Source organism: Macaca nemestrina, chromosome X (genome assembly GCF_043159975.1).
Source record: "Macaca nemestrina isolate mMacNem1 chromosome X, mMacNem.hap1, whole genome shotgun sequence".
NCBI lineage: Eukaryota > Metazoa > Chordata > Mammalia > Primates > Cercopithecidae > Macaca > Macaca nemestrina.
This window is the reverse complement of record NC_092145.1, coordinates 47,814,790-47,842,193: the sequence shown is the minus strand read 5'-3', so window position 1 is coordinate 47,842,193 and position 27,404 is coordinate 47,814,790. Positions and strand designations below refer to the sequence as shown.

Genomic DNA, 27,404 nt, shown 5'->3' with positions numbered 1-27,404 from the left:
CTTTTCAGTCCTGGCTTTTCAAAGTGTGGTCTGTGGACCAGCAGCATGGGCACGACCCTGGAATTTGTTAGAGTCTCAGACCTTGCTCCAGACCTACTGCATCAGAATCATTTTAGCAATACTCCCAAGTGATTTGTATGTACTTTAAAGTTTGAGCAGCACTACTAGAATAAGGAGCAGCTAGCTAAAATAACAAGCAAGGGCTTCTTTACAGGAAGAAAGGTTTGTGCCCAAGCTCCCTACAAAAGGGCACCCAGAGCAGCTACTTCACAGCTCTGGGGGGGCTGCCATCTCTGCTGCCAGGGGAATGTTGCATCTCATGGGGTCCCAGCTGCTAGCCTGCCATGCTGGATCTCTAGAGCTTCCAGTAGAGTCAGGCTTCTGTTACCGGAATCAGAGGGCTAATTGGCCCCACATGGTTCCAAATCCTGCCAGTCTTGAGGGGAGTGACAAGACTCCCCAAGGAGCCAACCAAATGTAAAGAAAAAGGAGCCAAAGGCAAAGAGGGCTGGAGAACTAAAAGTGGATGCCTGGAAATTTAGCTGTTACATTTCCATCTTCCTGTATGAAAGCACAACTCAGGAGAGCATCAGCTTAGAATCATTCTGTATTATTCTCGGTTCATTTGTCCTTTAGCCACATCTGCCTAGCAACAGTTGTTAGCATGAGCTCGAGCTACCAGTCCCTCTTTGGACAGTGATGGAGGGATCAGTTTAGCCCATGGAGGAATCAGGGCATCCAGAGGGAGTCAGGTTGTCTGGTAGTTGGGTCAGGGAAAGAGCTGCCGGGAGAATGAGCGGACAGAGTGTGTTGCGGGGCTATCTCTTAGAGGCAAGGAGTTGGGGGAAGGGCTTCGGCTGTGTGAAGTGGGTGAAGTTTATATTTGGCTCCCTTTCTCTGCTCCTCCAGCCACCCCGAATAATGCTGCCAATAACATCGCCACCTCTACATTTGTGTGATATGCTTAACCTTCCTAAGTGCTTCTGTAGTCATGATCTCATTTCATTCTCCCAACAACGCAGAGTGAACAGGCTCAGAAACAGGTTAATTATGTTGTGGGCTGAGCATACAGGCTGGGCTAGGACGTAGAGTGCTGCTGACTGTAGGGTTGGGGCAGCTTGCAATGGAGACTCTGGATAGCCAGAGGGTCCAGGACCCTGAGTGGGAGGGAGCAGAAAGGGGGTGCTGCGATTGTGGGTCCTAGCATAAAGATGTGGCCCCAGCTGGGCCACCAATGTGCTTAGCCACTGTAGGTCTGTGCCTCTTCATCTCCTACCTAGAAGGCTGGGATGGAGGAGGAACAGTCACCTAGCCTGTCTGGCAGGACAGAGGTGATAATGGATGTGAAAGCATCTTTTCTCAAATTAAGTAATGAGGGTAAAAATGAAAAGAACTGCACGAATATAAAATGTCGTTATCATTAGGCAGAAGAGAAAGGCTAGGCCTTTACCCAGGTCGCTAAATAGAGAGGGCAAGCCTGGCACAAGGTGAGGGAATACCTTTGGGGACTTTGGTAAGAAGGGGAGAGAAGGAAGGCATTGCATACTTTGGGGCAAACAACAGAAGCAAATAGCAGGCCTCAGAAACAAACCTCGTGGGGTGGGGGATGGGGGGAGATAAGCATTGGATGCTTCACAATTTTGTTCAGGGATGCCCTATTTGAAGGGACCAGAAGCCAAACATCTTTCAAAGTCAAATTGCCTGTTTCCCCCAGGAGGATAGTCATGTGACCCATGGACAGCTGAGCTCCTGTCATCCATCACTGCTTGCCTTCAGTGTCACTCCCAAGTCTCCAGGCACTTAGCAAATTTCAGAGGGACTGAGCTGCAGACACTGAAAAAGGCAAACCCCAGGAGGGAAGGAACAACTTCCATTTGAATTGTAAAATGGCCTTCTGGTCTGTTAATGGAGGTGTTTCTCTCCTGTCTCAAGATACCTGGGAGTGGTGTGAGAAAAGGGCTGCTTGCAGAATTGAAGGCAGTTAAGGGTGGTTAGTCTGGCTCAGTTAGGGACAACCCAGGGATGAATGTGCTCCAGCCACACCTGGATACACACCTGCGGCTATAAGCCACATAGCTGGGCCACCTGCAGGAAGATAGAATGCACCTATGCACACAGCTTGGTTCTTGCCTGTCTCCCCAACTCTGCCCTTTCTTGGCCAGCGAGTACAATCCCCACTTCCTCCACGGAGTCTTCTCCAGCTTCTCTACCCCCTCCTCTGAACACCCAAGTTGGAACTTAGTTATAGATCTCATCTACCAGTTTCAGTTAGCACTGTAATTCTCTTGTTCAGCACACACACTTGTCTTTTCTCCCGCAGCTAGACTGAAAGCTTTTTGAGGGCAGAGACCTGTCACTTCTCCTGTGTACCCCAGAGTGCTGGACTGTCTGATTAGGCACTCGATAAATACTTGTTGATTAATTAATATGTGTCAAAAGAGTAAAGCAAAGCACTTGTGTCACAAAAGGCTGTTTGCTTATTGATTCCTCTGGCTCCAGGAGTGCCCACTTTCTTCAGAAGTGGTAGTACCTCAAGGTCCAATGGAAATTGAAGTGTCCTCTGCTTCAAAAAAGGAAAAAGGGGCAAAGGGGAGGCTGCAGTGGCAGGGATCAAGGGGGAGCGCTGAGCATAGGACAGTATCCCAAGCGCTTCCACAGCACACCTGTGTCTGTCTTCCTTGCGGGAGTTCCTGCTCCCCACGCCACAGTCTGCACAGCCTTCCCTGGCTGATGCCCATGTTGGAAATGAGCTGGTGCCATCCCAAGAAGTCCTTTTAGTGCCAACAAGTTCGGGTGGCAGGAAGCAAAGGGCTCATTTCCCAAATAGCCCTAGGGGTGAGGCAAGATGGCAGCTGCAGGAAGATGTTCTCTGGCTCCCTTCAAGGACGAGCTCCTGCCTGCCACCAGGAGCCAAAATGAAAGAGGCGCCAGCCTGTGGCCACCCTCAGAGGGTCCCTGTCCCATGAGGGTGCCTGTCCAGGACACTAATCAGCCACGTTCCAGCTTTGGAGTGACTTTCTATTGAAAAGTGACCATTTATCTTAGCGGTGTGAGAGGGAAGGAGCAAGTTTCTGAATTTGCCTTCCAGGGACTTGACCTCATCCTAGCATCCCCTTCCACCTCCTGAAGGGGTGACAGATAGACTCCAAGCCAGCGTGAGGTGTAGCCAGAGAGATCTCATATGATAGAGACAACTTCAGAGTTCTTTGCTGGACTATGAATTTCTCTTTGATACAATTATTCTAAATCTTTTCTCCTTCCCCTATAAATAGTCCTAAAGCTTCTCTCTAATTACTGAAACTGTGTCCTGATAAATAACCTAAATGCTTCAAACCATTTGCTACTGATGAATTTGATATTCTTAGCTAATAAAGAATTGCATTTCTCTCAACTGGGTGCAGTGGCTCACGCCTGTAATCCCAGCACTTTGGGAGGCCAAGGCGGGTGGACCGCCTGAGGTCAGGAGTTTAAGACCAGCCTGGCCAACATGGTGATACCATGTCACTACTAAAAATACAAAAATTAGCTAGCTGTGGTGGCACGTGCCTGTAATCCCAGCTACTCTCCTGGAGGCTGAGGCAGGAGAATCGCTTGAACCTGGGAGGTGGAGGTTGCAGTGAGCCGAGATCGTGCCACTGCACTCCAGCTGGGGCAACAGAGGAAGACTCCATCTCAAAAAAAAAAAAAAAAAAAAAAAAAAAAAAGAATTGCGTTGCTCTCAGAGTGTCAAAACCTCCTACTTCTTTTACAAACCTATACTAGTTTCATTAATTAGCTACTGGCCCTCTGTATCTTGTTCCAAAGGGCTCTGCCTGGAACCGTAATTTTAGCAAATACACATACTGAGGCTAGAAAACTTAAACCCATCTATCTAGAAGGCCTAAAAGTCTGGGGCTGTAGTGGTGCCAGATGAGCGAGCCAAGGCTCTGGGTCACTTGGCCCTGGCCCTGGCCCTCTCTCCTCCATCTCCACCTGCCCTACCATTCTCCTTGACCATCCATTCCTCCTTTTACCTCCTTCCCTGGCCTTGGCACCAGTGTCATCACAGACTTCAGTGTCTCTACACCCTCACTCGTCAGTGCTTTTCGTTTGAATACTACACTCAGACCCCTTCTTGCCTGCAGTATGCCTCCCCTGGCCCTTGATGGAGAACATTTATGAAGCTCTTGTGGAATTCCTAAGCTTTAGTCACTTAAGTTGTGGGCATCGGGAGAACAATGTGTAATCTCTCCCCAGTGTTAGGACAGTGATTTCTCTTCTCCCAGCTTCTCTGGGCTTTCAGGCCTGCTGGCAGCCCCAGGATGCAGCTCCCCTCCTGGCCCACAGGAACTCTTTTCCAGAGTTCCTGTGGAACTGAAAGAAGTTGGCATTATGGACAATTGTGGTCCCAGACATTAGCACATTTATTTATATATGCTACCTAAATCATTTATTTTTGTATACAACATAAGATATATTCAAGTTTAAAATTGCATCAAGATGAGCGGGGCGTGGTGGCTCACGCCTGTAATCCCAGCACTTTGGGAGGCTGAGGTGAAAGGATCACTTGAGGCCAGGAGTTCGAGACCAACCTGGCCAATACGGCAAAACCCCACCTCTACTAAAAATACAAAAATTAGCCAGGCTTGGTGGCACATGCCTGTAGTCCCAGCTACTTGGGAGGCTGAGGCAGGAGAAACTCTTGAACACAGGAGGCAGAGGTTGTGGTGAGCCAAGATTGTGTCACTGCACTCCAACCTGGGTGACAGAGTGAGACTTTGTCTCAAAAAAAAAAAAATTTAAAAAAAGATTTTTTTAATTGCATCAGGGCTTCATGAAGATGCTCCATCTTCTGGAACAACTTTACATTTCTTCTGCCACTTACTTGTCTTGTGGTCTCTTCCTGCAAGGTTTTAGTCTCCTTTAAGGAGTTAATAGCTAAGTCAGTGGAAGATGACAGTTAACTTCTGCAGAATATTTGTATTGGGTTCCTTCTGGAGTTCCAATATCTGAGAGGAAGGGTCTGACTCTAATTTCAGGCTCAAGACATCAGTTTCTTCTATTGGCTCTAGCCCTGAAGACAGTAGCTTCTACTTTCTAGGTTTCTCTTTCTCCAATCTGAAATATGAGGCAGTCATCATTTCTGTTGGCTCCAGAGGATGTAGGAAGCTAAGCTGTAAACTTCTGGGTGCCAGGGCCAGAACCCTAACCGGCCTCTCTCCCTGCTGGTTCTGAGGCTTAGTTCCCTGTGCATCTTGTTTTGCTCCCATCTTCCCTTTTCCCCAGTCATGTGATGCAGGAAGAGAGCGCAAATGATATGGAATGTGAGCAGCTGCCAGCAGAGATACTGCGACAAGTGACCGTTCATCGAGACCCTATATATGGCTTTGGCTTCGTGGCTGGCAGTGAGAGGCCTGTGGTGGTTCGATCTGTGAGGCCAGGTAGGTGTCCCTCAGAGTGTCCCCCTAGCCCTGACTCCTGTCTCCCAACACCCACATGTCTTCCCAAAAAGCAGAGCTTCCAAGCATTCTAACTGTGTTGCTGAAGAATTCATGAAGAATGGTTGAAGACTTGCCAACCAATAACTGTGTGAGGGAGCTGGCCTTTTAAGACTGATAGACACAACCATTGAGGTTGTTTGGGGCCCTAGAAAAAGGCTGCAGTTGATTGTTTAACAGCGTCTGGGTCTTAATAAAGATTCCCTTTGCATAGAACATTCATAAAAGAGCCATAATGTCTTGCAAAAAAAGATGTGCCTATTCTATTTAATTCAACAAGTATTTATAGATTGCCTACTCTAAGCCCAGCAATGTTGTAGGGAAGTACAAGACACAGTTCCTGTTCTCAAGAACCTAACCATCAGATTGTGGAGACATGTACATACTCATGAAATAGGTCAGCCATTGAAGACCAGAATGAAGATACAGACCACAGGTGGGATAGGAGAGGAGAGGATAATGAAATATCTGAATGCTTGAGTGGCAGTAACAGACATCTACCATTGATTAAGCATCTACTGTGTGCTTTACATCATCTTGTTTAATTCTCACAGCCACCCCTGCAAGGTAAATAAGTAATATCATTCCCATTTTGTAAATGAGGAAACTGAGGCATAATGAAAGAGAAATGACTTGTCCAGTGTCACTCAGCTGTAAGCAGCAGAGCCAGGGTTTGCACCTGGGCCTGTTTGATGCCATGCAGGGGAAGTAGGTCCTGTAAGGGGCCATGTGGGATGGAACAAGCAAAGCCCCACCTAAGCTATGAAGCCCTGCTATCATGAATGAAATGGGAAAAGACTGAAGTACTGTTTTGTTTTGAATGTGCTAGGCATTGACAAAAAAGACAGACGGAATGGAGCTTTATTCCTGACTTGCTGGGCCTGAGGCTTTAGATGTTTACAACAGTTTCTCGCTCAGTCAAGAGGAGCAGCCAGAGTACAAACTGGCCTTGCAGAAATTTGACGAATTTTGCAATCCTCCAAGGGAAAGAAAAAGATTTTTGTAAGCTCTCTCTTCAACTAGAGGGCACAGAGGGGGGAAAACACACACACACACACACACACACACACACACACACACACACACACACACACACGACAACAACAATTTAGTACAGGAGTCCGTGGCTGACCTAAGGCTCTGGAGTCAGTCATGCAGTTTGGCAAAAAGGTTTTGAATCTCTGATCAGAAATCAAATTTATCCTGGGAAAGAGGGACCAGCTAACACTCAGTAATAGACCACCAGGAGCCCCTACTTTAACTTCAAATGAGACAGAATTTGCACAGCTGAAGGAAGCCCCCAGGCCTAGAGGGGTTCAGCTGCCAAAGGTATAACAATGAAGAAGGAGTTGGAGGGGTGAAGAGAAGAAAAGCCCCAGGCACGAACCACAAAAAGCCATGGGGCTGGCATGCATAGCCCTATAAAAGCCCCATAAAAGACTGATCCATAGTGCTGCTTCTGGTCCAGGTGGCTCCTGAATGCACAGGACTTGTTTGGTTCTTCATTTGAGGCCATAATAAAGACAAAAAAAAAAAAGTATTCTACAGAAGAGCAATTATGGTTGATCAAGCCAACAAACCATTTGTGAAAGCAGTAGCAGACTGATGTTACCAGTGCCATCAAAGGGTCAAGGCCCATAAAGGAGGTTGAGTTCCTTGAGGACCTCTTCTGTTAGATAGAAGAAAGGGAGGGGAGGGAAAGGAAGAAGAAGATAGATAGAGTGGCCTCCACCTAAGAGACTGGCATTTTTGGCAGAAGTAGATAGAAGGAATGAAATGGGTTAAAGGAATTGTCCCTTGGATGGTATAATAACTACCATTTATCCAATTCTTAGCAACATCAATCAGCTGTTTTAAGTGCTGTATATTTATCATTTCATTCATCCTCCCAACATTTCTGTGATGCATATGTACTGTTATTTTCCCATTTTATAGATGAGGTAAGAGAGACTCAGAGAGATTAAATGTCTTACCCAAGGTCACACAACCAGTGAACTGCAGATTTGGAATTAGAGTCCAGGTCTGTCTGGCTGTAAAGAGTGTTCTCTTCACCACCACACTCTGCTCCTGAAGCCAGTGCACTGTCAGGAGACTTGGCTTAGTGTGTTTAGGGCAATTGCTGCTCGAGCAATGAATCCTGCTGCCTGTGCTGGCGCAGCCATCCTCAGCACATAGGCTCTACACTCCAGAGCCATTGAGCTGTGCTCAAGTGATGTATTTGTTGTATATGTTCGTGTTTTTGGAATTTGGGCAGCCCTCTTCTTTGGAGAGAGAGGGAGAAGTTGGGATCTGGCCCTTCAAGGTGGACTCAAACAAGAGTCAAGGCTGGTTTGATAGTGGGTCATGTCACTGAACAATTCTTTCAAATTTGAGTCAGGCTGGATCTGACTTCTCATTCTCCCCAAGTCTCTGAGAAGCTTTTCTCCAAGAAGATCTTTGCTAAACATCAGAGGCAGCGTAGCCTTGTGGTACCCGTCTACCCTCACCCTTTGCCCCAACCAAGAAGGTACAGCCCTCAGATAGGTCTGCTTTCTTAACCTTGCAGTAGAAATGCGAAGGAGAGCCAGGCACAGTAGCTCACATCTGTAATCCCAGCCCTTTCGGAGGCTGAGGTAGGTGGATCACCTCAGGTCAGGAGTTCAAGACCACTCTGGGCAACATGGAGATGTTCCATCTCTACTAAAAATACAAACATGAACTGGGTGTGGTGGAGTGTACCTGTCATCCCAGCTACTCAGGAGGCTGAGGTGGGAGAATCTGTTGAACCTGGGAGGTGCAGGTTGCAGTGAGCCGAGATCATGCCACTGTACTCCAGCCTGGGCAACAGAATAAGACTCCACCTCAAAAAAATAAAAATAAAATAAAAAATAAAGAAAGAAAAGAAATGGGAGGGAGAGGAAACAAATATCCAACTGCACAAGGGTATGTACTTTGTTCCCCTCATTTATTGGACAGTGGCATTTCTCAGTGTTGAAAAAAAAATAACCCTTTAGGTATTTTTCCTCTGTCTTCAGATAAGTGAATGCTTAAGTCCTTACAGACCAGTAAGTATGAATAATATTCAAGTAAGAAGATCCTTCCTCCTCCTGTCGCCTGACCACCTCCAGTAGTCTGGAAGTCATTCCTTGTACCTAAGCAAGTCCCGCCTATGAAATGGAAGTCTGTGTTCCTCGTTAAGAAGCAAGCCAGTAAAATGTTTATTGACCTCATCTAAGTCTGGGACCTTTTGCTACTAAACCATGCCCAGCTAAAGTGTTTTCATCCCACTTGTCTTTCCGGGGCTCCGAAAAGCCCACCTGGTTCTAGAGCACCTCCCTTGCCTTCAAAAGCAGACTTAGCGTTCTGTGTTTGGAACAGCACCCTCTCACTAGCTCTGGAGGGCTTTGGAATGCTTGCTCCTGAAGTCCAGAGCATGTCTTTCTTGGCATGGAACTAAAGGAGGCCGACTCCATTCTCTGTCTTCATTCCTCTTCCCTCTATCTGCTTATAGGCAGCAGCAGCAGCAGCAGCAGCAGCAGCAGCAGCAGAGAGCTCGAATAGCAACCCCTACATCACCACAGCTCAGCCTGCACCATCTCCAGGCCTCAGCACCTGCTTCAGCTCCTACAGGCACAGGGGACTTGCCCAGACCTGGACTTTACCAGCAGTAACCCTAAGGCCTCACATCTCTCTCCTCTCCTTTGCAGGAGGCCCCTCTGAGAACAAGCTCCTGGCTGGTGACCAGATTGTGGCTATTAATGAGGAAGACGTGAGTGAAGCCCCGAGGGAGAGGCTCATAGAACTTATCAGGTAACAGGGGCCTCTTGGCAGGAGCTGATCAGTATCCCCACCCCTGACTCACCGGTGACATGGGGCTACCACTATCCCCCCTCACTCTGAGAGCAGAATCCTTCCAGGCAGAGAAGCCCTATACAGGGCTCCTGGCTAACCCAGAACTTCAGGGACCAGCTATTCAGGGTTAGCAGGAGCCTTCATACACACTGGCTTAGCATCTCCAATGATGTGAACAGATACAAAGAACTCCCTGCTGGAGTCTCACCCCTACCTCCCTCCACCCGACGAATCTCTTCACCCCAGCCCCCTTTTTTTTTGTCCAGTGGGACAGACCAAGTGACAGATGAGAATCAAGCCATTAAAAGAACATCCTAGATATATGCACAGTGCAAGCAAGACATTGACCAACTCCCCCACTCCAGAAAAAAAAATCAGAATTCGTGGCCAGTGGGTTGAGGAAGAGAACCTCCCAATGTGGATACTGTCCATAGTGTTTGTGGCCCCTAAATGCCCTCCCCAGATGGAAGCTGATGACAAAAGGAACGTTGTGGGATCACCACTGTTTATAAATGGAGAGTAATCACATTGTCTTTACCTATCCCTTACTCCTACACATATTACACACACACACACACACACACACACACACACACACACACCATACACACTCTCCTACCCCACATCCACACCACATGCACACACCCTGGCATACATTTGTTGAAACAGAATTAGAGAATAAGAGGTAAAGGCTCCAAATTGCATGGACTAACCTCATTTTGGGGGAGATTGGCTATCTCACTCCAAATGGAACCATGTACATGCTCGCTCTTTCTCTGTCTCTCCTTTTCTCTCTCCCTCTCTCTTTCTCTCTCTCTCCTCCTCTCTCTCTCCCCCTTGCATAGTCTGACTTCATCTCTGCCTCCATCTCCTTCAACTCCTCCTGGTTCAGAGTGTTTTCATCCCACTCATCTTTCCAGGCTCCCAAAAGCCCACCTGGTCCCAGAGCTCTTCCCTTGCCTTCAAAGGCAGACATAGCAATCTGTGTATGGAACAGCACCCTCTAACTAGCTCTGAAGGGCTTTGGAATGTTCCCTCCTGAAGTCCAGAGCACTTCTTGGCTTCCTTGGCATGCTCCCTCCAGCTCAATACCATGAAATGTGTCTGATCCCTAATGACCTTTTCTTTGACTCTTCTCCAAGTTCAGTTGTATATTGCATTTCCCCACCCTCCACTCTCCACCCTCTGCTACCACACCAATATGAGGTGAGTTCTTTCTATCCTATTAGGGCATGTTGGAGTTTTTTCAGCCTGGTCCCTCAGAAGTCACTGCTTTGCTTTCAGTAGATATCTTTGCGCTCCAAAACAAGTTAGGCTGATTTCGTGAGGGGTTCCAGAGCTCTTTCAGCGTTAAAGCAGAGCACACTCTTAATAACTTTGGGAGCCAATGGGTTATTCATTCATTCAATCAATCAACCAACCAGTATTTATTATTGTCCTTGATGCACCAGGCGCTGTTCCACACACTGAAGATACAGCAATGAATAAGACAGACAAAGATCCCCGGCTCACTGGAGTTTACATTTTAGTGAAAGGAGATACATCATAAGCAGAAAAGATTATAAGTAGTTCTACAGGCCGGGCGCGGTGGCTCAAGCCTGTAATCCCAGCACTTTGGGAGGCCGAGACAGGCGGATCACGAGGTCAGGAGATCGAGACCATCCTGGCTAACACAGTGAAACCCCGTCTCTACTAAAAAAACACAAAAAACTAGCCAGGCGAGGTGGCGGGCGCCTGTAGTCCCAGCTACTCAGGAGGCTGAGGCAGGAGAAGGGCGTAAACCCGGGAGGCGGAGCTTGCAGTGAGCTGAGATCCGGCAACTGCACTCCAGCCTGGGCGACAGAGCGAGACTCCGTCTCAAAAAAAAAAAAAAAAAAAAAAAAAGGAGTTCTACAACATATTAGAAGCTGATAAACGTTATTAAGAATAGAAAGTAGATCTAGGTAAAGAGGATCAGGAGTGCTGGGCACAGGGGTGCAAAATGTAACTAAACAGTAGGGCCAATGTTGACCTCATTGAGAAGGTGACATTTGAAGAAAGACTTGAGGGAGGAGAAGGTGTTGGAGAGAGAACAGCCAGTGCAGAGGCCCTAAGGCCAAGAGTGTGTTTGGCACGATTGTGGAACAGGGGAGAAGCCAGTAGGACTGGAGTTGGTAAGGAAAGAGGAGAGTTGTAGAAAATAAGTCCAGATAATGGAGAACCTTTGAAGCCACCATAGGGACTGTGGCTTTGTTCTAAATGAAATGGGGAGACATGGCAAGGGGCTGGAGGAGACGAGTCACATAATCCAACTTATGTTATGCCCCTCCCCTGTTCAAGATAAAGTATTTTCTTTAGTATTTTTCCTGGAACACAACTCTTTACTTCTGGGAACTTCCCAAATCCTGGGGCTGATTAATCCCTGTAGTTTGCCTCACCAAATGTGGTAGATGTTCAGAGTTCTAGAGCTGCGGGCCTTGACATTTCTCAAATATCCAGAATCAAGGGCAGCTTGACTCTACTTCTTAAATGACTTTGTTCATGTAAACATTTGAAAAGGGCCAACAAGGAGAGGGGAAGCTCCTTCAAGGCAAACTATTTCCATTTCTTTTAGTTCTTTTAAAAGATTATGTATTCCTGGGAGATAATTTTCATACCTCACAGCCTGTTTGATCATTGGCATAATTCTTGCCGGAAGAGTTTCATATTCTTCATTCTTTTGAATATTTGCTATCTGGAGAGTTTGGGTTTCCATCTGTTGCTCCCTGGCTCTCTTTTTTGGTCCCTCAATTAAAACAAATCTGCTGAGTATGAGTCATGGTGACCAAATGACCTCCTTTGGGTTTTTACTTTGAATGTCTCCTCTCACTTAAATACCAAATTACCAATAATCATTGTACATGGTTCCCAGGACTCTCTGACTTTGAATTCCGTAATGCAGACTTTCAGTTTTCCTTGAGAATTTTCTAGTCTGCACATAAAATTGCTACTAAGGTTTGGAGATTTCTACAGAGAGTATGTGAGAAGGAATATGAAAAGAAGACCTAAAAAATGACAACCCCAGAGGTAATGGTTATACCATCTTCGGATGCCTGTGTGAATTAATATGGATGGTTTGTGTTGGCCTCCACAAATGACTGGAGGCAAAGTGTCCATGCAGACACTTAGATTGCCCTCTATCCTAATCCATATACCTGAATGCAGCCAGGGGAAAATTCTGGTGTTGCTTCTTATACTAGATGAATACCTAGTACATGATACACTACTCTCCTGTTCCTCTTTTCTCTGTAGGAGCGCTAAGGAATTCATCGTTCTTACAGTTCTGCACACTCATCAGGTGAGTGAGCCTCTTTGCCATCTGCCCTTCCTCCTGACTGAGAAGAGGTGACATTTCCATATTGGAAAGCAACACTGATGGGGTTGGGGGTTCAGAGACTACAACCAACATATGAGCCAAGGATTTAGGAGTGAACTTAAATACCTTCTGAATAGCATGTCTCTGCTCATGTCCAAAGCTGAGGATTTTGAAGGGCTGTGCTGTGTTCTGTCCTGTGCCTTCTGCTTTACCCACTTAAGCTGCCCACTGCTTCAATTCCGAATACAGTTTCCACTTCTTTTTGGCTGTACTCCATTAAAATGTATCTGTCCAATGTGAACTCTCATAAAGTCCTGGATGATGATAGGTGCCAATCTTATTCATATAAGTTACCTACAATGTATGAGACACAGCACCATATGTGATATAATTTAATATAAAGTTGCTGGGGGATACACTTGGACAAACAGATTCATCTTTGTCCTAGTACAATCACTTAACTGGCTTTGTGACCTTGGATGAGTCAGTTCCCCATTCTGGACCTGTTTCATCATCTGTACATTGAGAGATTTAAAGTAGAACAGTGTTGCCTAAACATACCTGATCATAATAGTTGCCAGGACTACTTATTAAAAGTAAAAATTTCTAGTCCCCTCTCCTCAAGCGTTGGATTTAGAAAGTTCAGTGTCCATTATTGGTTATATCCTTATAGCAATCTTAGCTTAAATGCACAAACCCAGGTACACAACTTCCATGTGCAAAATTCAGAGCCCTCACTCTACCTCCAGCCCACCTGTCCCCTTATTCATGTCCCCAACAGTCCTCTGCACCCCAGCATGGATGCTGTACCCTCAATGTATAGCCACAGGAGAGGTCACATCTGTTGGGGGTGGGGGACGTGAAATTAGGGAAGGCTTCAAGGAAGAGGCTGCACCTGAGCTGGACCTTGAGGGATAGGGCAAGATTTTCCATAGAGAGATGACACAGCGAGGGATGGAACACAGGTGCACAGCATGGGCTCACCAGGCAAGAGCAGGATTGAAATCAATCTTGGTTCAAACTAACTGCCTTTCCCCATGGCCCCCAGCTCCCAGACCTCTTCTGCATCAGTGTGAACTTCACTAACACACTCATACACTCACACACATATACACACTGACAGATACACACAATACACTCACACATTCATTCACAACCTCATACCTAATAGACTCACATGTATCCTCACACGTACACTCACACACATACACTCACCCGCTCATACCCATACATATACATACATACACTACTCACATATACACACACTCATGTGCTCTCTCACATATGTACACACAATGCTCCCAGGCAGATAGGCCTTTCTTAGTTCCAATTCTCTTGTCTCTGGGCAGGCAAGCCCCATCACTCCATTGTTGTTACCAATAGTCCCCTCCCCACCACTTTGCTGCACGTGTGCAGTTGCCTCGTGGGCAGTAGGCAGTCAGTCCCAACCTCCCAATCTCCTGTCTTGAAAATGACCACCAGTTCTCTCACTAAAACGTGCTTGATGTGTGGTTAGAATTTACTACTCTGATCAGAGTATAAGACTGGGTTTACTTTGTTAGTCAGGTCTTCTCAAATTTCACCTTCTTGCAGAAGCCTTCTCCGAGTATCCTTTCTAAAATAGCATCTACCTGTCACTATCTTCTGATACTGCTTACTTTTTCTTCAGAGCTGAAATATTATATTTTTTAACTTTTCTTTTGAAATAATTATAGATCACAAGAAGTTGCAGTGATAGTAGAGGTATACCATGTACCTGTTACCCTGTTTTACCCTGTTTCTCCCAGTGGTTATATCTTACATAACTATGTGCAATAGGCTGGGTGCAGCGGTTCACACCTGTAATCCCAGCACTTTGGGAGGCCGAGGCAGGTTGATCACTTGAGGCCAGGAGTTCGAGACTAGCCTGGCCAACATGGTGAAATCCCATCCCTACACAAAACACAAAAAAATTAGCCTGGCATGGTGGAGCGCACCTGTAGTCTCAGCTACTCAGGAGGCTGAGGCATGAGAATCGTTTGAACCCGGGAGGCAGAGGTTGCAGTGAGCTGAGATTGCACCACTGCACTCCAGCCTGGATGACAGAGCGAGACTCCATCTTAAAAACAAAAAACAAACAAACAAAAAAAACTATGTGCAATAGCAAAACCAGGAAATCAACAATGATACAACATATGTATATGGTTCAATATGAATTTATCACATGTGGGTTTATGTATCCACCAACACAGTCAAGATACCCCATTTACCATAATATTGTTATTATACGTTGCATGCCTGTGACAAAGTATCTTATGTACCCTAGAAATATATATACCTACTATGTACTCACAAAAATTTAAAACTTAAAAAAGTAACTGGACAAGTCTGTCACCAAAAGGATTCCTCATGTTGTCCTTTTATAATCATACTCACTTCACCCCCTACACCCAATCCCTGTCAACGACTTTACATTTCCCTAATTTTATCATTTCAAAAATATTATACAAATGGAAGCAAAGCATTGTGGCTCCTGTCTGGAATTCCAGCTACTTAGGAGGCTGAGGTGGGAGGATCACTTGAACTAAGGAATTTGAGATCAGCCTGAACAACATAGAATGAGACCTTGTCTCTAAAAATTTTCTTTTTAATTTAGCCAGATGTGGTAGTGCACACCTGTAGTCCCAGCTACTTGAGAGACTGAGGCAGGAGGATTGCTTGAGCCCAGGTGTTGGAGACTGCTTTGAGCTATGATAGCACCACTGTACTCCAGCCTGGGCAATAGAGCGAGACCACTTCTCTAAAAAACAAACAAAAATAATATACAAATATAATTATATAATATGTAACCTTTGGGGATTGGCTTTCTTCACTTAGCAAAATGTCCTCGAGATTCATCCAGCTTGTTGCATGTATCAATATTTTGTTCCGTTTTATTGCTGAGTAGTACCCCCACGGTATTCCATGGTGTGGATGTACCAGTTTGTTTAATCATGTACCCATTGAAGGGCATCTGGGTTGTTTCCAGCTTGGGGCTACTACAAATAAAGCTGCTATAATATTTATGTACAGGATTTTTGTGGGCATAAGTTTTCATTTCTGTGAGATAAATGCCCAACAGTACGATTGCTGGGTCAAATAGTAAGTGTATATATAGTCTATTAAAAAACTACCAGACTGTTTTTCAAAGTGGCTGTGCCATTTTACATTCCCGTGAGATATTATATTTACATGTTTATCATCTCTGTCCCTCATTAGAATGTCAGCTCCATGAGGGTAGAGACTGTGTTTTGTTACTGCTGTATCCCCAGCACCTGGCACAGAGTAGGTGCTAATAAATATTGATTGAAGGAATGAAGGAAACCCAGTTTCCAACCATCAAAGCAACCTAAACAAAACTCAAGTGTCCAAACTTAGGTGCAGAATAAAGGGCATAACACTCACCCCAATCTCTATCTCAACTTTCCCATCCCAATGCCTCCAACATTTTCTTACCCCCTGTTCTGCTCACTCTGCAGGTCCCAACCCATGGCCCCTTTGCTGAGGCCAGGCTGATTTCCTTCTCCTTCTTAGGTACATTTCCTTCTTAGGTCTTACTGCCCTGTGGACTTTTGTCCTTGTACTATTCCACATCTCTTCTAATATATGTCTGTTTCTTTTAAGACCTTGTTCGATACTCATGTTCTCCAAACAGCTTTGCCTGACTAACCTCAGTGAGTGTTTCCCTAATCTGTTCATTCACTCATCAAGCATTTATTAAACACCTACTATTCTGGACATTCTTCTAGGCTGGGAATATAGCAGTGCACCAGACAAACATGGTCCCTGCCCTCACAGAGCTTACATTCTAGTTGTCAGCCTTGTGCTCTCTAAACCCTGGGAGCATAGAAGTGGATGAGTATACACACACAGGGCTAATTGTCAAAACATTTAATGACCTGTACAGTAGGAGTCAATCCAGTCAAAATATGAGTCAGTAATAGCACTGGAGCAGAGTCTTGAAGTCCTCTTAATTATGCCAGATGTTAACCCTGTAGTTGATCTACGTTTGTAAGGAGGTCCAGGGGGAGAGGTCAGGTGGCATCCAGGAAGCTTAGGGCAGTGCCTACTTACCAATCAGTGTGAAAGAATCTCTCCGTATTTTACAACTAGTATGACCATCCTAGTGCATCCCAATTGAATGTCAGGCTTACATACATGTGCAGTCGATTCTCATTATTTGCAGATTCCCTATTTGCCAACTTGCCTACTCCCAAAAATTTATTTATAACCCCCAAAATCAACACTCATGGCACTTTCCTGGTCATTTGCAGACATGTGCAGAGTGTGAAAATTTTGATTTACCCAATGCACACGTTCCCAGCCGAGGTCTGACAAGGTGATGCTCTGCCTTCTTGTGTCAGTTCTCATACAGAGGTAATCAGAGGATGGAGACGATAGGGGGCAGTGCAGTGTAGTGCAAGAAACAAACTGCAGTTCTGGGGCCAGTTGGACAGCATTTCAGTCTTGACTCTGGCACCTGTGAGTGGAGTGGCCTCAGGCAAGTCATTAACACTTTTGAGCTTCATTTTCTCTTTGTAAAATAAAGAACATAGAAGCTACTAGGATGAGTTGTTTTTAAAATTTAACACCATAATTTATGTGAAATATTGGAGCAACAGTTCAGTATTCACTAATTCAGTGTTCATGGAAATGTTATAGAACATAACTACCTTAACAAGTCTCCACTGACAGATATTCTCTCTTTAGCTATACTGAAAGCTTCTTGAAGACTCCCAATATGTGTTTAATGTTATACCCCCTACATCACAGAAAATAATACTGTGTTCATAGCAGGCACTTGGCATCTCATGGGTGCGAGGAGACTGCTACCTATTATAAAACTCTTGTCATGTTAAAGTTTGATTACCACTACTTCCAGAAGACAACCTCCTAATAGGTCCAGGATGTGGCCTAGGAATCTGTATTAAAAAAAAAAAAAAAAAAAAGACACTGGACCAGACAATCGGCAAGTCTCTTTCTATTAATAGCTCCTACATTCTGTGGCGGATAATGGCCTAATACCTACTCCTACATACTGTGGCTGGTATTTTTTTTTATAGATTCTCACTCTATCGCCCAGTCTGGAGTGCAGTGGTGCCATCTCAGCTCACTGCAACCTCTATCTCCTGGGTTCAAGTGATTCTCCTGCCTCAGCCACTGGAGTAGCTGGCATTACAGGCATGTGCCACTACACTGGCTAATTTTTGCATTTTTAGTAGAGACAATATTTTGCCATGTTGGCCAGGCTGGTCTCGAACTCCTGACCTCAAGTAATCCTCCTGCCTTGGCCTCCCATAGTACTGGGATTACAGGCGTGAGCCACCACACCTGGCCTGGTAATGGTTCTTGACCCTGTTTATCCATTAGAACCATCTGAGAAGCTCTGAAAACTATTAATACTCAGTTCTGATTCATTCGAGCAGCAGAGACAGAAAAAAAAAGAAAACATAAAAATATTGATACTTGGGCTCTTGCCCTGACTCATTGAATTAGAGGCTCTGGAGATGAGACCCTGGTATTAGTTTGAAAAGGCTCAGCAAATGATTCTGATATGGAGTCTCTCTCAGATGACATTTTCCTTGGAAGAGTGACTCATAGCATGGCAGACAACTGGGGAGAGGGGTCACAGGAGTTCTTTCCCAGGTCCCCTCAAACCATACTGCATAGATAACCACTTAATAAGCTTCTGTGTATTTAAGGGTGTTTCTTAATCTTTGAATTACCAACTAGTCCTCATGACTGACTGGATATTTATTAATCTTGAAACCCTTAGACCTTGGCACACACAGTAGGTAATCAGTAAATATTTTTAAACAGATAAAGTACTGGATTATGACAAAGAATGACCCTGATAAAGCAAGCACAGACAATCTGTTTCAAATGAAACCCTAGTTTTCTGGTTCTGAAAACAGCCTGTACTTAAAGAACTGGAATCCCCTCTGCTTGGAGCCACCTGCCTAGAAAAAGAAAGCCAAAATAACGGGAACCACCTCAGAAAAACTGGTTTTCTACAGAGCTTCCTGACATATAGTGTTTGTCAGATGGTAGATACTCCAACCATATATGCTGAATTAATGAACTAATTCATTATTAATTTTAGCAATCAACTAATAGATTTTATGCCCTATCTACTATGTGCTTGGTGCTAGGGGGAGACATATTAACATAAAATGGCATCTCTGCTTATACAGCCTGGTTGGGGATATGAGTGATGGCAGTGTGGATTAACAGGAGTACTATAGGAAATCCAAGAAGGGGAATTGAGGAGTTGGGGAAGGATTCAGGATAAAGGTAGAGTTTGAACTAAACTGTAAAGTGATGGCATTTAGCTGGTCAAAAGGACACTGTAGACCCTGAAGGATGGGGACAGGGAGGAAACAGCGTGAGGTGGGTCCAGGAGTGATAGCAAGCCCAGTGTGTGCAGGGAGCTGTGGATAGAACCACCAAGTGCAGCAAAAGGTGATCTTGGAGAGGTGGTTAGAGAGTCAGGTGTAGTTTGTGGCGGGCTTTGGAAGTCAGGCAGAGGATATGTTCATGTCCAGGCAGTCTTGAGTGTGGGAAGGAAGGCCCCCTGGTTCCCTTAGTAGTGGTCTGGTGAAGCCAGGCTGACCCTCCATTGTCTTGGCTCCCACAGTGGTTGCTATAGTAATTGATTATAAGTAGGGTCAGGTGTCAAAGGCAGTGAGCCAGAAGGGCGAATCAGTCAAAGCTTCAAGAACCTGAGTTTCATTTTTTTCAGTTACCAAAGTGGGGCCCTATCTTGCTCTAAAATATTTGGCCCTATACCTGACTTTGGTCAAGATCTGAGTGATCACAACCCTGACATCTGTACTAATACAGACACCAAATTTTTAAAATTGTCAAAAAATAACCAGCTGCTGAATTCTGCACTGAGGGAAAGGCAGACTCTCTTCTGTTCCTTATTCCACCAAGCTGCTGGTTTCACAGTTGCTTCAAGGGGCTTGCAGTGGCCCCAGAGGTACTTAGCAATTCTAGTCCCATGTTTCAGGCCAAAATTCATTTTAGCCAGAAAGGGTGCCTGCTGCAAAATGAGATTCCCAGCTGCTTGGAGAAAAAAATAGGGTCAGTGAAGAGCTCAAACATTCCAGCCTTAAGGTGCTCAATTAATGTATGCTTAATGGATTGGGATATCTTCAACAATGTTGATTTCTGGGCCCCACTCTTCCAGAGATTCTAACTTTTAAAATCTGGTATGAGCCTAGGCATCTGTGCTTTAACAAGCACTCCTCAGTGATTCTTATCATCAGGCAAGTTTTAAAAACAGCTGGTTAGTGCATGGTTATGAATTAGTGCAGAGGTTGGCAAACTGTTTCTCTGAAGGGCCATATAATTAGTATTTTAGGCTTTGCAAGCCATATGTGGTAGCACGAAAGCAGCCATAGGCAATACATAAATGAAGATCACGGCTGTGTTCCAGTAAAGCTTTATTTACAAAAACAGGTGGTGAGCAAGATTTGGCCTATGTAGGCCTGTAATATGCTGGCCCCTGAAGTGTATTATGCCTTCCTACTACCTCATTCACATTTTGACCAGGGCCTTTCCAATTCTCAACATTGTAATACAAAGGAGTGCCCCTAATATTACAAACTTCAAGCCCCACAGCTGAGCTTTGAAGATGCTTTGGGACAGGGAGGCCTCTGAGAGACCCCTCATATCACACTGCAAAGCAGGCCTCACCTGTGTCTGAGCATAAGGCTAGATGTGACTCCATGACATCTAGCAGAGACCAGCTGGCAATGAATGAGTCACCAGCATTAAGGCTAAAGACTGAGAATAGGATGGAATCTTAGAGACCGACAGGACAAGGGTCAATGAGGAATGAAGTATAAACAAGCTGAAAATAACTCTGAAACAGACACCTGGAAATGATTATAATCCCTGAAAATATTGGCAATTTCATTTCCTCCTTTGTGGTTTGTGCCTATAATTAACTGAATCTTTGGTTTTTCAGTGGTACAAACAGAAACTCACTAGGACAGGATCTAATCTTGCATCTTTGGTAGGGATAGCAAGGATGCCATCCTCTTCACTGTGGTGAATACATAAAAGGATACCAGTTGGGGTTCTTCATTTTTTGAGTCCATTACGTAACACCAAGGTAGAACCAGAACCAGTGGATGAAAGATCAGGAAAGGACTCCCAGCTTTAGCCTGCTGTGGGGGAACAATCACTAAGCAAAGGCTCAGGAAACGTGGGTTCTGGTTTCGGCTCTGCTACGCAATTATTTCAATACTTTGGGTAAAGTATATCCTCTTCCCAGGCCTCCATTTCACATGTGAAAATGAAGGTTGAGCTGCATGGCCCATTCAGGTCTCTAGAGATGCCTCGTTCTACACACTGTGCCATGCAGTCATCTGAGGGCAGATGATGGCAGAGAAGAGAGGTGACTGTCAGGTAGAAAGATTCCCCTTGCCTCATGTTTGTGGCACCTTGGTGGAACTTTGGATGACTGTGGAGATGGAATCAAACACAGCTGCCTGAGCATAGCTACAGATCTTTCTATCTATCTTGCCCCTTTCTCTTGCTTCTGCCTCAGCCTGCAGTCCCTGCTCAGGATTGGAGCACCAGGCTGTGCAACACACAGAGGCATTTATCAACTCCATGTATAATCAATACTGTAATCACTTTCTGCAACGATCTCCAGCTCTGGATTTCATTGTGCTATATTGTCTGCTGCCAACAAATTGCCCCTTTGGCTCAGGATGAGAAGTCTAAGGTTCCTTTAGCTCAATGGGTCTTAATCTTGGCTACATTTGGAAATCATCAGAAGCTTGAAAAAAAATACTGATGCTCAGACCTCACCCCAGGAATTCTGATGTAACTGGTCTGTGGTGGGCCCTGGGCTTCAGGATTTTTAAAAGCTCCTCCCAGCATTTCTACTATGCAGCCAAGACTGACACTCACTGCCTGAGTTCCCGCTGGACTCAGGTGAAACAAGTGGTTTTTTGCAGTCTCCCCTCTGTGGGAATGAGATTGCTGGCTCTGATGGAGAACACAGCTGGGACCAGGGCCCAAGACACAATGAGGATGTTTGTTTCTGATGTGTATCTTAGGGCCCTGCCCTCCTGTGGCTGATCTGGTAAATGAATCTCAACTGCAGTGTAAATGGTAGATAACAGCTTAATGTATTCCCAGCTGGCAGGGACCTTCAGGGCCTTAACACAAAGAAATTCCTGATTGTAAGACTTGGGCTCCATGGCAAGGCCCATAGGGGTGGTGGTTTGAAGTAGCCCCAGACCTGATTCACTCCCTAGTCCTCTTCATCTCAGTGAATAGCGAGTCCATTCTTTCAGTTGAAGTCTCTGTTTTCCTCACTCTTATATCCAATCAGTCAACATAGCATCCTAACTCAGTATTCAAAATATATCCAGAATTCACTCACTTTTCGACTCCATCACTACCATCCTAGCCCAAGCCTCCATCATGTTTTAACCATATTATTGCAGTTACAAATACTGTACTTACCCCCAACTGGTCTCCATGCTCTTGCCATTGTCCTCCTACACTCTGTTTTCCACACAGCAACCAGAGGCTTCCTTTTAAAATGCACATCAGACTCTGTTCAATCGAATCCCTCTAGTAGAGTGAAATCCAAAGTTCTCACCGTGGTTTACAAGATCCTCCATGACCCAGCCCCCAGCTGCCTCTCTGAGCATCTCCCGTCTTGCTCCTGCTCCATCACGCCACTCCAGCCACCTTGGCCTTCCTTGCTGTTCTTCATACACCTCAATTCACCTCAGGGCCTTTACTGTAGTTTCTGCCCAGAAGCCTTTCTCCGGATAGCCTGGTGGCTCTCTCTCCCTCACTTCCTTAAGTTTCTGCTTAATGTCTCATCCTTAGGTCTTCCCTGACCATCCTGTCTAAAATAACCTCCCACAGTGGCCGGGCGCCGTGGCTCATACCTGTATCCCAGTATTTTGGGAGGCCGAAGTGGGTGGATCACTTGAGGTCAGGAGTTCAAGACCAGCCTGGCCAACATGGTGAAACCCCATCTTTACCAAAAATACAAAAATTAGCTGGGCATGGTGATGCCTGCCTGTAGTCCCAGCTACTCGGGAGACTGAGGCAGGGGAATCACTTGAACTGGGGAGGCGGAAGTTGCAGTGAGCCGAGATCACACCACTGCACTCTAGCCTGGGTGACAGAGCGAGACTCCATCTCAGGAAAAAAAAAAAAAAATTAAAAATATAACCCGCACAATCCTACTTGTGGATATATATCCAAGGGAATTGAAATTAGTATGCCGAAGAGCCATCGGCATTCCCGTGTTCATGGAAGCACTATTCACCATAGCCAAGATATGGAAACAACCTAAGTGTCCACCATTAGTAGATGAATGGATGAAGAAAATGTGGTATAAATACACAATGGAATATTATTCAGCCTTTAAGAAGAAGTAAATCCTGTCATTTGCTACAACATGGATGAACTTGGAGGACATTATCCTAAGTGAAATAATAATTATTATTATGATAAGCCAGACACAGAAAGACAAATACCGCATGATCTCACTTATATGCGGAATCTAAAAACGTCAAAATCATAGAAGTGGAGCATAGAATGGTGATTACTAGAGGCTAAGGTTGGGAGGGAATGGGGAGATGCTGTTCAAAGGATACAAAGGCTCACTTAGACAGGAGGAATAAGTTTTTGAGATCTATTGCACAGTATGGTGACTGTAGTTAATAATAATGTATTATGTATTTCAAAATTGCTAATATAATACCCTCACTACTCCCACTCTAACTCACTCATTCTCTTGCGTAGTCCTTTACCCTGCCTTATTTTTCCTCATAGTCCTTCTTTACTACCTAAAAGATATTTATCGTCTGTCTATCCCTGCTGGAATGGACACTCCATGAGGCCAGGGAGTTTTGTCTGTCTTACTCACTGCTCTATCCCTCATCACCTAGAACAGTGTGTGGCATGTAGTAGGCCCTTGCTAAATTTGTCAAATGATTGAACAAATGCCCCCCACCCCCACCAAAGACAATGAGGATGCCCCTCAGCACGACCCCTGTATTCCTGATTGCTGGGCCATATGGAGCTAAGCAGGGAGCTAGAATCCAAGGGGCACCCAGGAAAGGCTTAGTTTCCAGTGTTTGCTAATCATGCTTCCACTAAAATTGTGGGAGAGTTTTCAAGAACTAAAAGCCAGTCAGGCATGGTGGCCTGTAAGCCCAGCACTTTGGGAGGCTGAGGCAGGTGGATCACCTAAGGTCAGGAGTTCAAGACCAGCCTGGCCAACATGGTGAGACCCCATCTCTACTAAAAATACAAAATTAGCTGGGTGTGGTGGCACATCACTGTAATCCCAGCTACTCAGGAGGCAAGGCTGGAGAATCACTTGAACCCAGGAAGTGGAGGTTGCGGTGAGCCGAGATTGCGCCATCTTGTCACCATCCAGCCTGGGTGACAAGAGTGAAACTCTGTCTCAAAAAAAAAATTTAAAAAAAAATACAAGCCTGGCTGATTTTGGGGGCATTTCTTACAGAATTGGATAAACAAAGTGGTGCCGAGCCCAAAACTAGAAAGCCAGGAGACTTGGGTTAAATCTCTCACATCTCTATTCCCCAATAGTGTAGTAACTGTGGAAAAATCCTTTTGGAGTGCTAGGTCTCCTTTCTCCCACATCTAAAACAGTATTTATTATGCAACTCCTTCCTAGGGGCAGGGCATGTCTGTGAGATGAATAAGATCATTTCTGTAAATTCTTTGGGATGCTTATATTCAGATGTAATAAAAAAAAGACATCTTTTAGGTCTATCTCACATTAAGAAAACCAAATATATAAAAACTCAATGTATGTTATTACTAAAGAACTTTTGCAAACTCACCTAGGCCTAGAATATTAATAGTGGGGTTCAATCTACCCAAATTCAATTCATGCCCAGCTGTTTCAGAACACACCAATTATACAGGGAAGCATTTAGCACATTGCCTTGCACCTCGTAGGGAATCAATATTTATTTATTGACTCCTTGATCAGTAATGCAAAGTGTACCTGTACTGGGACATCTTAACTCTGACGTGACAAAGGTTAGGCTTTCCCTAGATATGGAGAACTCACCATCTCTCTGTTCTTTTTCCAGTCCCCCAAATCTGCTTTCATCAGTGCTGCGAAGAAGGCCAAGCTGAGGTCCAATCCTGTGAAGGTTCGATTTTCTGAACAGGTGGCAGTTGGAGAAACAGATGCAGTAAGTATAGCTTTGGCTCCATCTCCTCAGCCCCTGGCCATAATCTGCCTGGCTGTCAAGCTCTTGCTCTGGGGCTACTTATAGTGGACAGCTTTCCCAGTGGATTAGAGTGGGAGCGTCCAGGTGCTGGAGGGGGGAAAGTGGTAAGTGAAGAGGGATATGTGACATCCAGAGAGGCCCCAGGTATTGTGGGGAGAAGGAATATATATATTGATTGGCTCAAGATCCTTCTGATGCTTAGAGAAATTTCCATCCCTAACACAGTAGCTTACACTCAGAGCAAGTGCTCCATAAACATCTTTTGCTACTTGATAGAAACAAGAAGGAAGTAGTGGCTTCTTGAAGACCCAGGGAATGAGTGGCTGGTGAAATTGAGCTCTCTTCACATTTAAGTGATCTTGCAACTCCACATCTTGACTGGAAAAGGCCATGCAGTGATGAGTGAAGTTACCTAAGGGAAATGATACAGACTCTCATTAAGTCACCAAGTTTTTATTAGGCACCTGCTATGTTCTTAGCACTAGAGGGGAGGCAAAATAAATACTTGTTGCCTGCTACCAGATACCTCTCAGTGATGTTGAGGGGGACAAGTGGTTCAGATTAAGACAATACAAAATCTGCTACTGGGTGGTATTGTTTCAAAGGACAGGTAATATTTGACAGCCCATGCCATGCAACTGCCAATTTGGGGAGTCTTGGCCAGCCACCGTGTTTCTCATTGCTTCGGGAGGTTTACATGCAATGAACTGTCGGCTCCAGATGTGCAAATGAGAAGAGGCAGGTGAAGAGCAGAAAAGAAGTATGTTAAGCAGTCATGCATTCTGGCTGAGTTCCTCAGGAATCTGCAGAAGTTAGTAATATCCCAGTGGGGATGGAGGGGATAGCTAGAGCTAACAGGCACTTGTGTGCTTTTGATAGCTGTGATGGGCAGATCTATCTGGAGGCCCTTGGCATTTATGTGCTGAGGCACAGCCACAGTTGTCAGGAGAAGATAGCAGGCCCAGACAGGGCAGGGAAATCAGCAGGGTGCCAGGCACTTCTATATTATTTGAGGTAGAGTTAGTGAGAAGAAGAGATGGAGGACACAGGTGTCTTCCGTCTCCATTTCCCTGACTCTCATTCCCAAACTCAGCCTATGCCCTCCTCCATCTCTGCATGAGGAAGGCTGGCAAACCCAGGGGACTACAAGACCCCACTGGGCAAGCTGTCTGAATAATTGATGGTTGGGATCTGTGTCAATCCTAGAAGAAAAGGTTTAAGAGAAGTGATAATTGGTGAGCAGAGGGGAAAAGGAGTAATATGGAGCCCCTGCAAATCAGGGTGAAATAGACCCCAAGGTCCAAGTAACCAGGAGGATATTTGTGTCCTGAGTGCTTGAAAACGCAGAGGACGTATGACTTGGATTTGGGAAGTATGAACAGGTGCATCCTATCCCATCTCAACATTGCAGAGTAATCCGTCAACGGCAGGCCACCCAGTGAAGAACTCCTTCCCTTCTTCCCCACTCCCCTCCCCTCTTGTCTCTTCCTCTCCCTTCTACTTCCCCTTCTCCACTTTCTCCTTCCTCCACCATGATTCCCCTCTCCATACCTCACAGCTAGGCTACAGGCACAGCTAGGTTATAAGCATAAGGATGCCCCCACTCCAGTCTAATCTGAATGCAAATGCCACAGAGTAGCTAGGACCCACCTAGAGTTACTTCTTTCTCAGTCAGGCCACCAGGCATAGTGTGAGGCTCTTGTCTGGGTGAGAGATAGACATCAATCTTCTAACTCTTGCTGCACTCGTGAAATTACCTGATGTTACAACAGCACCCTCCTCCATGCTGCCGCCAGTATGGACCATAGCAGCCTCATCACAGGTAGGGACCTGGGGGAGTCCAGGCCCAGGTGACTCCAGGCTCTCCTATCAACCCTTTCCTTTTGTGTCCCAAGGCTTTATTAAGCAGCCAGAGCAAAAATAAATCCTGTGGGCATTCCTTGCCAACTCTATTTTTAAGCAAATTCAATTAAGTAATTATCTGAGTCCGACCCAGTGTGCTAAATAAAACCTGCCACCGCTGGGATCTGGGGCCTCTAGGCCTGGCAGGAGCAAGGCATCTCAAGATCAGGGAGGGAAGCAGGGAGTCACACTCTTCCAATTTTATATACCATCATTTCCCACCTTGGCTTGACCACAGCCAAGCTTATCTCTTGGCTCCTCACCACCATCAACCATACCCCAACCCAGGAGGATTTGCTTGTTCCTCTTCCCATGCTTTGTCCATGATCCATGACAGTCTCTAGGTCTGGACTGTTCTCATCTGGCTTCTCAAATCATCCACACCCACTGTCTCCTTCAAAATCAAAATCCAATTTGCTTTAAGTAGGAAACTTTAGCCATGTTATACCTGTTGGTTTGATAATATGTGTGTGTGCCAAGTCACTACAACAAGAATTTAAGACTGGACTTAAATCTCCTGTAGCTCTCATAGAGACTTAGCATAGTGCTGGGCATACAGTAGAGGTTCAGTGAATGCCCAGT

General features: G+C 45.3%; 1 protein-coding gene across 4 annotated transcripts in view; it reads left to right on the top strand.

Annotated features, from left to right (window-relative positions):
- LOC105490445 (FERM and PDZ domain containing 3) overlaps positions 1-27,404 on the top strand; it is a 99,432-nt gene that overhangs the window by 13,434 nt on the left and 58,594 nt on the right. For 2 of the 4 annotated variants that reach the window (XM_011756063.3, XM_011756062.3), the window contains exons 2-5: positions 5,266-5,420; positions 9,164-9,266; positions 12,579-12,624; positions 24,777-24,881. In XM_011756063.3, the coding sequence (XP_011754365.2) occupies positions 5,273-5,420; positions 9,164-9,266; positions 12,579-12,624; positions 24,777-24,881 (402 nt within the window). In that variant the 5' untranslated portion in view covers positions 5,266-5,272. The remainder of the gene's footprint in view (positions 1-5,265; positions 5,421-9,163; positions 9,267-12,578; positions 12,625-24,776; positions 24,882-27,404) is intronic. The other 2 variants (XM_024795620.2, XM_024795619.2) reach the window with 2 other exon arrangements.